This window comes from Eptesicus fuscus, chromosome 19 (genome assembly GCF_027574615.1).
Source record: "Eptesicus fuscus isolate TK198812 chromosome 19, DD_ASM_mEF_20220401, whole genome shotgun sequence".
NCBI classification, from domain to species: Eukaryota; Metazoa; Chordata; class Mammalia; order Chiroptera; family Vespertilionidae; genus Eptesicus; species Eptesicus fuscus.
In genome coordinates this window covers 51756572-51769608 of record NC_072491.1, presented here as the reverse complement: position 1 = coordinate 51769608, position 13037 = coordinate 51756572, and the positions used below count along the sequence as shown (strand labels likewise).

General features: G+C 54.2%; 1 protein-coding gene across 1 annotated transcript; it reads right to left on the bottom strand.

Moving 5' to 3' along the window:
- Positions 1-8256: 8256 nt before the first annotated feature.
- Positions 8257-11266, bottom strand: HEY1 (hes related family bHLH transcription factor with YRPW motif 1). The gene is made up of 5 exons (XM_008139188.3): positions 10738-11266; positions 10415-10490; positions 10214-10297; positions 9861-9942; positions 8257-8992 (listed from the first exon to the last, which is right to left on the bottom strand). Exons 1-5 carry the CDS (start codon positions 10824-10826, stop codon positions 8409-8411), a joined length of 915 nt encoding a protein of 304 aa, XP_008137410.2. The 5' UTR covers positions 10827-11266; the 3' UTR covers positions 8257-8408.
- Between the last annotated feature and the right edge of the window lie 1771 nt (positions 11267-13037).

The following is a 13037-nucleotide window of genomic DNA, read 5'->3' as shown; positions in this document are numbered from 1 at the left end:
GCCGCGGCCCTGCCCGGGCTTCGGGGGCTCGTGCAGGTGGGGGCCCTGGAGCCTCCGGCACCGCCTGGGACTTGACGGTGGCCCTGCTACCCGGGCGCCGGGTGTCACAGACGGGCCGCAGGGCAGGGCGGACACCGACGCCTCGGGCGGCCGTGACCGCTGTGGGGAGCACAGTGCCCCAGAGCTTCGTTGCCTCTGATGGCAGCGGGGCGCTGACCACCATCAGGCCCAAGCGTCGCCTTCTGGGCCGTTTTCACTTGACTTGGCCCGTGTCCTGGTCGTCTGGCAGGCTGGCTTCTCTCTCTTCTGTCGCGAATTCCGTCTCTTTGCTGTTCCGTGGGCTGAGGAGCAGCTTTGTCTGTGGGGCTGAGCATCCCTGGAGCTCCCCCGCCGAGGGCAGGGGCGGGGGGAGGGTTGTTTGTTTTGTTTTGTTTTGTTCTTAAACTCCACAAATAATAGAAGAAAGATATTGTTTGTGGTGGTGCACCTGCTTCCCCAGCCAGGGAGCCGTTTTGTGTTCCGTCCCCTCCACCCTCCTTTCATCCCGGCTGCGGCTTTGTTGTCGGTGGGAACGTCAGTGGCTCCTGCTTTCTGAGGGAACTTCCTCTCCCAGGCCGGCCCAGATCCTCCCAGGAGTCCCAGGGCTGCATTGTTTTATCGCCTCCCACCCCCACTCCATGTCAACCACATAAACACGCACCCAGATGCGCAAGATGCTTTTAAAGGAGCAAAAGCAACACAGGCGTGAGGGCTCCTGGGTACATGGGCATGTGAGAGAGAGAGAGATTCTGAATGTGCTTTTGCACACACGTGTGCACGTCACAGAAAGAGCGAACGGAGTCTGCGTGGTTTCCTACGCGCGGTCCCCTGGGCTTCAGTACAACAGAAGCCGACGCCATCAGGTTTCCTCTGGCTTCCTTTGCTTTTCTCCACGTCCCAGAAGCTGCAGGTGATCAGGAGCTCAGCCCCCTCCTGGTTGTCCCTTCTCTCCCCGGGGCTGGTCTCAGCCCCTGCTCCGGGGTCACTGGGCAGCGCCCACCACAAAGGCCCCGGAGCCAGCCGGGGCACCGTGCACGTCTCCAGGTGCCAGGTGCACCCGGCTTCGTCTCTGTGCCCAGCTCCCGGCAAAGGGCTCACACAGGGCGCGCTCCGCACACTCTGTAGAATGAAGGCTGAGTGTGGTGACCTGGGGCAGCCACTTCACCACTCTGCCGCCGATTCTCTGCCTGACAAGGAAGACAGTGGACTTCTTGAATTTGTCTAATGCTATTATGACGCTCTCTGTCAAAAATGGATTGAATTCACCCCAGAAAGAGCTACACTCAAAATCCTGCCACAAACCCGTTGCCGCTTGACGGTCAGATTGACGATCAAGGTCCCCTCCCCATCACAACCCTATTGTCTCTGCCTGAGTGAGGCTGTGGGTCTGAGAACGTGGCCTCCATTTCAGAAGACCCTCTCTTCACATACTCAACAGCAGTGTACCTATCGGTTCTTCAGCCTCCCACTTATCCAGACCATTTCGCCTAAACATTGTCTGTGTTGCTCTCCGGTGACGCTAAGTGGATGGAGTCTGTCCCTCCCTCTTCTATTTTCTCAGTTTCTGTAAATGCAGACGCTGAGCTCCCTAACCCCACACCATAGGATTAGACTAAAATGTGGACATATTGAAACCGCTGAGACTCCTTAACTGGAGAGAAGGTAGAGACAGAGGTGAGCTAAGAACTGAAAGGCAGGGGAAGATATTCACCAATGATACATTTGATCAGGGGTCAATATCCAAAATACATAAGGAACTTATACAACTTACACACACACACACACACACACACACACACACACACACACTGATTTAAAAATAGGCAGAGGGCTTACGTAGACTCTTCTCCAAAGAGGACATACAGATGACCAATAGACAGATGAAAAGATGCTCAAGATCATTAATCATCAGGGAATGCAAGTTAAAAGCACAGTGAGATGCCACCTCACACCTGTGAGAAGAGGGAGGGTGTGAAGAGAAGGCAGCCCTCATGCACTATTGGTGGGAATGCAGATTGGTGTAGTCACTATGGAAAAATGTGGAGTTCCTAAAAAAATTAAAAATAGAACTACCTTATGACCCACATTCCCTCCCGGGTGTTTATCTGAAGAAATCTAAAACACGAATTTTTGCCGAAACCGGTTTGGCTCAGTGGATAGAGCGGCGACCTGCAGACTCAAGGGTCCCACGTTCGATTCCGGTCAAGGGCATGTACCTTGGTTGCGGGCACATCCCCAGTAGGGGGTGTGCAGGAGGCAGCTGATCAATGTTTCTCTCTCATCGATGTTTCTATCTCTCTATCCCTCTCTCTTCCTCACTGTAATAAATCAATAAAATATATTTTTTAAAAAAAGGAAAGAGGTAAAAAATAAATAAATAAATAAATAAATAAATAAATAAATAAAACACGAATTTGAAAAGACATATGCATCTCCATGTTCATTGCAGTGTTATTTGAAATAGCCAAAAAATGGACACAACCCAAGTGCCCCTCAGTAGACGAGTGGGTAAAAATAAATGGGGTACATGTACACAATGATATAGCACTTGGCCATAGAAAAGAGTGAAATCTTCCCATCTGCATTTGCAACAGCATGGGTGGACCTAGAGGGTATTATGCTCAGTGAAATAAGTCAGATAGAGGAAGACAACTACCATGTGATTTCACATATATGTGGACTCTAAAGAATAAAATAAGCGAACAAACAAAACAGAACCTCATAGTTACATAGAACATCCTGATGGCTGTCAGAGAGGAGGGCGTTTGGAGGGCTAGATGAGAAAGGAGATAAGATTTTTTTTTTAATATATTTTATTGATTTTTTACAGAGAGGAAGAGAGAGGGATAGAGAGTTAGAAACATCAATGATAGAGAAACATCGATCAGCTGTCTCCTGCACACCCCCTACTGGGGATGTGCCCGCAACCAAGGTACATGCCCTTGACCGGAATCGAACCTGGGACCTTTCAGTCCGCAGGCCGACGCTCTATCCACTGAGCCAAACCGGTTTCGGCAGGAGATAAGATTTTTTTAAAAAAAGAACTGAATGTCTTCAGGGAGAACAGGTCCTTAGTGGGAATATAAAGTAGAGGATCAATGTCCCTCCACCCCCACTAAGCACTTGTAAAAAAAAAAATAGACTTGAAAAATCGTATTTGAGTTAGATATTTTTAAAGCAGAATTTTATAATAGTAAAGAGAAAATGAAATTACCTTCCCTGGTAGCTTTCAAAATAAAAAATGGGGGTGGGAGGGTGTTTGGATCTGTTCTGCTCTGCTTCTTCGTGGTAACAAAGGGGTGGGTTGCATACACGAACTCACTCACTGTTTACTGGGTGCCTCCTATAGTCAGGCGCTGTGTAGGTGACACAGCTGTAGAAGTGAATAAACCAGGAAAACAGACAGTAAGCAGACAATCGGTGACACATCTGCCAGATAAGACTAAGTGCTACAGAGAAAAACAAAAGAGGAGGGACTGGGGGGGAGAGGGGAACTAGGTAATTAGGGTTGTCAGGGAAGACCACACCGGGAAGGTGACCTGTGAGTCCGAGAGCACAGAGTGGAGTAGATTAGCAGCAGCGGAGAACATTCCAGGTGGAGAAAAAGCCGGCTGCTTGGCCTGCAGGTGAGGGCACACGTGGCATGCTCCAGCCACAGCAAAGCGTAAGAAAGAAGCAGGAGATGAGGTTCCAGAGGTGCTCAGCGGCTCAGCTGTGTCAATCTTTGATTTTAGGGTTCAATTCCGCATTTAGGGGACATTCCTACACACCAGAAACAAAACAATGCCCCAGGGGAGGTTTTAAAAAGGTACAAGTGACTACAGAACATGTGCAGTAATGAACTCTCTCAAGGGTAACAGCCCATCTCCTTCTGCCTCGTGTGGTATTCTTCAGTCTCTTCTGCCAACTGCGTGCCAATGATTAAGTTTTCAAAGGGAGGTACGGTCTATGTCAAAACCCAACACCAAGCACTCCATGAAACATACTAACTTCACAGTAAATACGGCGAGACATCCTCGCACATAACTCTAAAGAAGCACAGCATCACGGCCTATTAACTTACAACCTGAAGCCTGCCCGGTCCCAGCCCGTGTCCCAGCACAGCTGTGGACCTGTTCTCGGGGCCGCGGGCCTGGGGAGGCAGCTGGGCTCAAGTGCTGGGTGATACCCTCAGGCGGAGCAAAGGAAAGGCCTGGCTCGTTTCCTTCCTTCTCCCCCTCTCCCTGCCCCCTCCCCAGCGCACCATCCGGATTGAGGCCAGCATTAGGTTTCACGTTGAGGTTCAAACAGCTTGCTCTTTGTGGGACTCCCCACTTCCTGAAATCAGAGGGCGCTGGGTAGGGCCTGGGCATGCTGAGTCACCAGCTGGCTGTACACGCGCTCTTGCACTCCAGGCCGCGGGGCTCAGCGCCTCCTCCGTGCAGTGAGCCCTGGACCACATGGAGAGCATCTGAGAAGAGGCTGCTGTGACCATCGGGACTTACAACAAAAAGGATGAGTTAGCTTCTCTCAGCTTCAGAAAACGTGGCTGCTCAGATGGAATTACAAAAACCTCTGCCCTTGTCTCTCCAGCATACACCGCCCCCGGCTGCCTAATCACAGCCTTGTGTATTTTACACGAGGCCTGAGTTTATCCAGGAAGCATATGCACAAGCCTGACGAAGATATCAGAAAATTCTAGCCCCCAGGGAGCCGCCGGAGGCCCGCCCTAGGAGCTGAGCCACGGCTGCTGCCTGAGGCCCCCTCTTGCAGGCAGATAGGTTTTGGTAAGTTAGTTACCGACTATACAAATCACACAGTTTCACCTAAACATCTAACACTGGAGATGCTCTTGAAAACTTGAAAGATCTGGCCTTCAGATCTTTTGGTGCTGAACCAGTTGGCCTCAGACAGAAGGTGCTGGAAGACGTGCTCCCTGGGCCAGCACCACCAGCATCCCCTGCTGCTCCCCCGTCAGTGTCTATCCCTCTGAGGGTGCCCCCGGACCCTCGTCCAGTCCAACCCCTTCACCCCACAGAGGGGAAACAGGTCCGGAGAATTATGAATGACTTTCCCAAGGTCACTCAATCTGGTAATTACGCATGACTTCCCCAAGGTCACAGAATCCGGGTCCTCGTCCCAAGACGCTCCATTCCCCGGAGCTCTGGTCGTGACATAAACTGGCCACGTTCCAAGCAGTGTCTCAGATGACATCAGCTCTGAGGTGCTTCTCATTATAGACCGTCGCTGGGCACGAATGAAGGCACCAGAGCTACGGTGGTGGTGCAGACCAGGGGGCTGGGAAGTCTGCGGGGCAGATGCGTGTCCCGAGGGCTCTGAGCCAGAAGTCACCCGTATTTAACCGTGCAGGGGCAAAGCAGGCCTGAACTGAAACCGCATCTTCATGTAACTATCGTGAACACGTTAGAAATGGTATTTCTTGCCTTTTTTTCTTAGAGATTTTTTTAATGCAAGAATTCTGCCCATCATTATATCAATCCATTTTAAGACATATAATGAAAATAAATGGGTAATCAATGGGGCCTTTCAAGATTCTTTATGAGCAGGGATGTTATTTTCCTCATAAGGTTTATCGGATGACCATCTAAAACGGGCCTGTTTCCCCGGGCAGAAGCATTACACACGTATGTATGAGAGTATGCTGGCACTGATGCCCACCGCATGCATGTCTTCTCATGTACCAATTCAGAATAGAAATGAGACCTTTCCTACATTCACTTTTCTACATACCACTGGCTTAGCATCATAATTCCATCCTGTTTCCCTGGAAGCTCCAATTCCACCTGCACCATTTCCACAAACCTGTCACCTTGAAAGGATTTAAAAAGAAACCAAAATACAGTCAATAATACTGTAATAACTGTATGGTGCCAGGCAGGTACGGGAAATATCGGGGTACACTTTGAAGAGCATGATTGTCTAGCCACTATCCTGTACACCTGTAACCAATACAAAATAATATTGGATGTAAACTGTCACTGAAAAGTTAAAAAAGAAAAAAGAAAGCAAAATATTTCTTTGAAAAAACTATGTAATCTTGAAAATGAACCTCCACACCCCCTTAAAAAACGACAGAAGAAACCATGTAGTAACCAGGTGGTGACAAGTGCAACATCGACGTGACAAGGGCAACATGTCGCATGCTTCACTCCTTTCTCCCCCCCTGAGCCGCCGTCTAACCCTGGGTGCCCGGAAGAGCCCCGGAGACGGTCTGGTGCGGTCTACGCCGTAACGCTGCAATGTCATTGGGAATCGCAGTTGCCAAAATTAAACTGGCACTTGGCAGAAGTTATCCTCACACTTTGCATCCCACACTATGACAGAAAGTGTCCATGGCTCAGGCAGCCCTCAGAACAGAGCTCTGGTCACAAGAGGGACCCACGGCCAAGGCCGCACAGAGAAAGTCCCTGCCCAAGCTCCAAGTCCAAACGTCTTTGCCTTCCCGCCTTCGCTGCTTTGAAGCAGGGCAGGGAGGAGGCACTCGGTGGTTGGGCAAAGAAAAGGAGGGCTCTGCTGTGTCATCCGCCAGAGTGGGTTTTCTCCCTCGGGATCAAGGCCAACTCCTGGTGAGCTAGCGGGAACCCTCTTGAGTGGCAGGAGGAAGACTTCTAAGGCAACGGGAAGGCACTTCTGCCGGGCCGAGATGACCGCCTCTGTTCCAGCTTCCTCGCTGCACAGCTCAGGAGTCAAATGCAGCTAAAGGGTTAAACACATTCCTTGGAACAAGACAAGGAAAGATTCCTGGAGCCGTGCAGGTGCAGAATTACAGCCTGCCACAGATTCCCGGCTCTCAGAGGGAGCAGCGCTTGGCTTTCCTTATTCTGCCATGTTAAGAAAAAGGAAAGAAATGAAATGAATTTTCTGCTCTCTTAGCTTGGGACCAGGCACACAGGAGGTGCTCTCAGTAAGTATTTCTGGAATGGTCAACACAGTTTCGTAAGGTTTCATCAGAGTTCCTTCCCACCTGCACCTCCGGCCTGATACTGAAGTGTCCGGTCCACAGAAGGCCAGTGTAGGGCCAGGTCATGGGGCGTAACGGCTAAAGGGCTGTCTCCTTGTGGGAGTCAGGCCAAAGCCTGCCCCGCCATCAAGTCATCTCCCTCCACAGCACAAATCCGCACAGCTTAGAACTCCACGTGAAATGGAAGTGTTCAACTGGTGATTGTGAAAAATGCAAACAGGAGAAAATGTATCTTTTCTTATCCAACAGAGAAAGGCCAGTGGGTGCAAGACACACAGCAGAAGAGTTTGTTCCCTCTTTTTTATTGAGTCACAGCACATCAGTACAACAGAGGTCCAGCCCAGCTCGGTGGAGGTGTCCAAGCTACTCCTGCTAAACAAACAAGCCTGGAATGGCCCGAGTCCAATAACACAAACAAACAAGGAGGCAGCAAAGCCCTTTTAAATACCTCCACAGCCACATCTGCATGCACCAGAAAGGAAAACACAGCATAAAAGTGTCCAGGGAGAAGAAAACACGGCCCATCCTGGAAGAATCGGGGTGTGCCGTTAACAGGTTCCACTGGACTGTCCCACTGCACCACTTGCCCACCTGGTTCACTTATCCGTGTTAGCCTCTGTGAGACCCGGGAGAGTAACATGCATCACACTGCTCGTGGCTGGAAATGCAGGGGAGTCTATGCAATTATCCTCCCCTCCTCCCAGCCAACTGCAGAAGGGGCCCCAGCTGCACGTGGCTCCCTCCTGACTAAGCCAGAACTGCACGTCTGGTCCCGGCAGACAGCTGGTCATGAACTCAGGGCTCCTGGTGGTCTCTGTACATCCACCTTTCCTGCTGTAGGAGGCAGAGAATTCGCCTTCTTTCTTGGATAAAGCTGATCATCTGATTTGTCAAACGCTTTGTTCAGAAATACAAAATCCAATATCCCCCCGCCCCCCCAAAAAAAAGAATATTATTTTTCAACACCTTCATTGTCAAAGTATTAACAAACAGCTTCACGTTAATATTCAGCATGGTGGTTTGGAAAATTAATTCTAAACACAGAATGTAACACAGCCCCAAAATACTAAGAATTCCCCAAACGCTGAGGCAAAAACTGAATCACTCTTAGACCAATAGGTTTACAAAGTAAATGAGGCACCGTACAAACCTATCAGCAAGTGTTGGTTTACACTATTTCCATTTAATGTTTGGAACAAATTTTAAAAACTGCTAATACATGTCATGATTTAAAAAAAAAAAACATTAAGAAAAAGTAAAACAACAAACCTTTCGTCTCTCAACAGAATTTATCTGGAATTGTACCTTTTTCCTCTTTATTATAACTGACGACTTTAAGGTGATGTCGGCAACCGCCAGCTCAGCTGGGGCTGCAAGCTGTCCCCCCTCATTCTACAGCATCGGTCCTTTAAAAAGCGCCGATCTCCGTCCCCCACGGTCTGTAGGGCTTGCCGAGGTTTGCTGCCTGCGTGGGTGCCGAAGGGCTCAGCGCGTTGGGAGAGAGTAAGTGGAAGGAGCCGAAAGAGAAGGGGAAGGCTGAGAGGGAGGCCACGGAGGAGAGCAGGGGTGGCGACAGTTTGGAGGCGGAGGTGACCACGGGGAGCACCGGTCCAAGGCCACCGCTCGGGGGCGCTCGAAGGGTGGGCGCCTCGGGATGTGCCGCGGCCAAGCGGCCGTGGGGGTGCGGGTCCGTGGGCGAGGCCGCCGAGCCGCCGTTCCCGTGGCCGTTCTGGGGCAGCAGCAGCGGGTGCGCCCCGTGCGGGGGGTGTCCGAAGGCGCTCCCCCAGGGAAGGTGCCCGAGGCCCGCGTGCCCGCCACTCGCCGCTTCCCGCTGGGAGGCGTAGTTGTTAAGATGCGACACCAGTCGGACTCGGAGCGGGTCGGAGGCATCCAGCCCTTCGATGATGCTCAGGTAGCGGGCGACCTCTGCCAGGCATTCCCGGAACCCCAAACTCCGATAGTCCATGGCCAGGGCGTGCGCGTCGAAGTAGCCTGGGGCAGAGAACAAAAGAAAAACCTAGAACGGCCCGCCTCTCTTCAATCCCAGGGGCAGCCCTTCCCAGCAGGGACCTGCGTCCTGAAAAGACGGCATTCACGGGCTCTTCGGAAAGTCCAAATATTTTGGAGTCGCCCAAAATCTCTGCATTAACCGACATGAGACGTATGTGTTCGCTAATGCGAGTTCAAAGCCCAATTAGAAGCCGCCGAGCAGAAATTAGAATTGTACCCTACCGGCAGATGAAACTATGTTCGTTCCTTCCTTTAATGTTTTCCCCCAACAACAACAAAAAATACATCAAGGGCAGAGAAACCACAGAGCAGTGAAATGCATTCGACACGCAGATGTAAGCGATCATGCAGCTTCCAGGCACTGGGTCCCGGCTGGAGACAGACACACAGACCCTGGCCCCCCACCTTCCCTTAGGTTTGCTCTGCTTAACCACAACAGGTTCCTTTCCTCGAGTCATGTGGCAGCTCATTCTTTTGAAATTCTGTACATAAAATTAACGCCATATACTTTTTAAAAAGCTCTCTTCTCAAAATGGCAATGCACAAAGGTGGAGAGAGCTACCTGATCTTCAGGGCTGCCACGATTTTAGGCACTTCACACATAATAGATAGTTCCCTTAAGAAGGAGCTAATGTGCAGGGCGGGGGGGGGGGTTGGGGCAATGAATTCGGTGGAGAAAAACCTCTGTGCATTTCAAAACGCACATGCAGGCAACTGCACACACCTCGCAGGGGTCCTCCCCACCCCCAAAGCACCCAGTAAAAACAGGGCAGCGGCTGCAGAGACCCTGGCCTGCACAGCGGCTCACTCTGCCCCCACTGGGGCCCAGGCAGGGGCCGGGCACACGCACCTTTCCCTCCTGCCGTGTGCAGCATCTTCAGGTGATCCACCGTCATCTGCAGGATCTCGGCTTTTTCTAGCTTAGCAGATCCCTGGAGGAGGGAACAGCAAAAGATTGACTCGGCACCACGTGCCCTTGGGGAACAACTTAAAATCCACATGCATGTCTGTGCTGGGTGCATCCTAACAGTACAGACTAAGGCAACATGAGGTGTCTTCCGAAAATGTGCTGGATCTGTATGAATTCTCCTCGGCACACGCAACGCGGTTATTTTCCAAGGCACGGACGGGTTCCAGCGCATGGCCTGGAGGGACCTGGGTGTGGGTGGCTGCCCTGGGCGCTCTACCTACTTTCTCCATTACCTGCTTCTCAAAAGCACTGGGTACCAGCCGCCTCAGCTCAGACAAACTGTTATTGATCCGGTCTCGCCGGCGTTTCTCGATGATCTGCAGAAAGCAGGCAAAACAAAGGAGGACATTTCCATTACGGCTGTAAATCCCAAAGTGAAGAAAGGTGGTTCTTTCCGTTACATTTTTTTTAAAGAGCACTGTAAAAAGACTCACGCCTCTCCGTCTTTTCCTGGCCAGGATCTGTGAAGACGTAGTTGGGGACATGCAACCTAGGGCCGAACTCAAGTTTCTGCATGATCGTAAAAACAAACAGGAATCGCTGTTAGGAGAGGGTAGGTGGTCTGAAGGGTCGCCCCACGCTCTCCCCGCACTCAGACTGTCTTTGCAACTTGGGCCTGACAGCGCCTGGGGGTCCCGCGCAAAGGGATGGGCAGAGGGAAGCCAGGGCACCGGGGCGCCCGGCCCTCGCCCGCTGTCACCGCGGCCGGCCCGCGCTCGCCTCCCGCTCTGGCTCCGCTCTGCCGCCGCCGACTCACCCGTTCTCGTCCGCGCTCTCCTTCTCCACCTCGACCGGCTCGTCCAGCTCGCTGTCCGAGGAGCTGTACTCGGGGTGGGCTCGCTTCATGCTGGCTGCGCGGGGCTCCGGGCAGCGTCGGCGCGGCGGGCAGGGAGGAGTTAACAGCGGCGGCGACTCTCCGCGGCCGGCTGCTCGGGTTCCGCACACACTGATCCGCTCACGCTCTGCCTCCGGTTAAAACTCAACCATCCCTTTCCCACGCTGCGCCCCTTCCCAGGGCCCTGGGGAGGACGAGGAGTGCAGGGGGCGGGCGAGGAGGCGGGGGCGGGGGCGGGACGGCGGCTCCCGGGCAACAGCCTCCCCTCCGCCAATCCGGCTCCTCGCTCCGCTGATCGACAGCTGCTCAGGGGAGGGCGCGGACGAGGCTGGGGGCCAGGGCGAACCCCGCGACCGCCCCCGTGCCAGCCCCAGCTTGGCGGCGCTGCGTCGGCTCCTCGGGGGCTGTGCCGGCCGCCGCTGGTGGGAAGGAGGCGGCGCGGGCCGGGGAGGCCGGGCGGGACACCAGCGCGCGGGCGGCCGCGGCCCGCCCCGCCCCGCCCCGCACGCCCCGATTGGCCTGGCCGCGCGCCAGGGGCCGCGCCTGCAGCGCCGCCGCTGAGCCGCACGCGCCACGGGCCGTGGGAAAGTGCCGGCTCCGCGGCCGCCAGCCAATCCGGCGGCTGGCGACGGCGACGGCGGCTGCGCTGGCGGCGGCGGCGGCGGCGCTGGGCGTCCGCATGAATGGAGAAGAATAGGCGGGCGGGGGCGCGGGGCCGCACGAGGGCGCGCCGGCGGGGGCTGGGCGGCCGGGCCCCCCGTGTGAACCTGTAATCCGAATCCGGGCGCCGAGCTGCCTCGGAAGCCGCCGCCCCGCGCCGCGTCGAAACCCGGCGGCGAGGGGCGCGCGCTGGCCGGCCGGGGCCGGGGCCTCTGGCCGGGCGGAGCGTGCTGGGCGCCATCCACAGTGGCCACCAGCCCTGGGGCCGGGAGCACAGCGTGGCGGGACGTGGGTCGGCGAATGTTCTTTTCGGTTTCTGGGGCCATGTCCCCACTTGCAGCCGGGCTCGCTTCCGCAGGGCCTTCCCGGCCTCCGGGATGGAAAGAATGGGCCTGTGCATCCAGTTCCCGGGGAAGTGGAGCCCTTGTTTTCCGGGCTAACGAGTGCGGGGAAAGGGCCCCTTGGGGTATTCCTTATGGTTTTTTGTTTGTTTTCTTTTTTTAGGCGTTGACGGTCAGGTGCTCTCAGAGGGCGCCCGGGCCTTGCGGCTGAGACCGCCCTCTGCGGATTGCACGTGTCTGATCAGGAGACTCAGACGCATGCACCAGGCACGTCCAGCCGCAGTGGTGGCGTGGCCAGTACTGAATGCTAAGTGAAGTCCCTGTCCCCAAAAAGACAGATTGAAAAGGAAAAAAAAGACAGTGTAGATCTCGGACTGAGTCCCGATTCAAGGATTTGGAGAAGCAGACAGATGGTTGGTTCGGGTCTGGAATCCAGGCTTCTCTGTCCCCTACCGTGTGGCAGAGCCGTGTCTTCCTCTCGGGGCCGCTCCTGCGGCTGCTGACCTTGCCATCTGGGGGGGAGGAAGGCTTGATACATATTGTTGAGGATGATACAGATTTCTCACCTCTGCAAATGGCGGCTCCCTTTCTATCCCTCCTGAATTATTGATCTTAATGCGGCTCGCTGGGTGGCCTGAGCCCCGGGCTCGTGTTCCTTTCTTTTTCTCAGCCCCTTGCCCCCCATACACGTGTCAGGCCAACTCCCGGCTACCACTGAACCTCATGCTACTTCGCTTTCACCTCCAGCCCCTCAGCCTTCCTCTGGCCTCCCCTGCTCCCTTGTCTAGGCTGGGCCCCTCCACCCACCACCTGGAATGTGTTCCTGCCTGCACACCAGACACCCCAGCTCCCTGACATCCCACCTGGGGCCACTTGCCAGTGTGCAGCCAAGATCCATCCTGCTGCCCTGCCTGCTCTCTGGGAGCAGAGCTCTCTGGGGGTTGCTATCAGCACAGCAGGAGAAGTTCTGCCTCCGTGCTACTTCCGTAGGCTGCAGTCAAGCACATAACTGCCACCTGCCTCTCCCCTCCCCGAACCCAGTGGAACATCCACCCACGCCCATCAGCTTCCCTCTGACCCTCTGATTCTGCCCCTCAGAGGATCTGTAACTGCCCCAGCCTGTGGATTTGCTGTGCCAGCTTTCCTGCCCCGGCCCTTTCTGCTGCCTGTAGGGACACTGGCAAGCGCAGATGGGTGGGTGAGAGGACAGAGCGAGGTTGG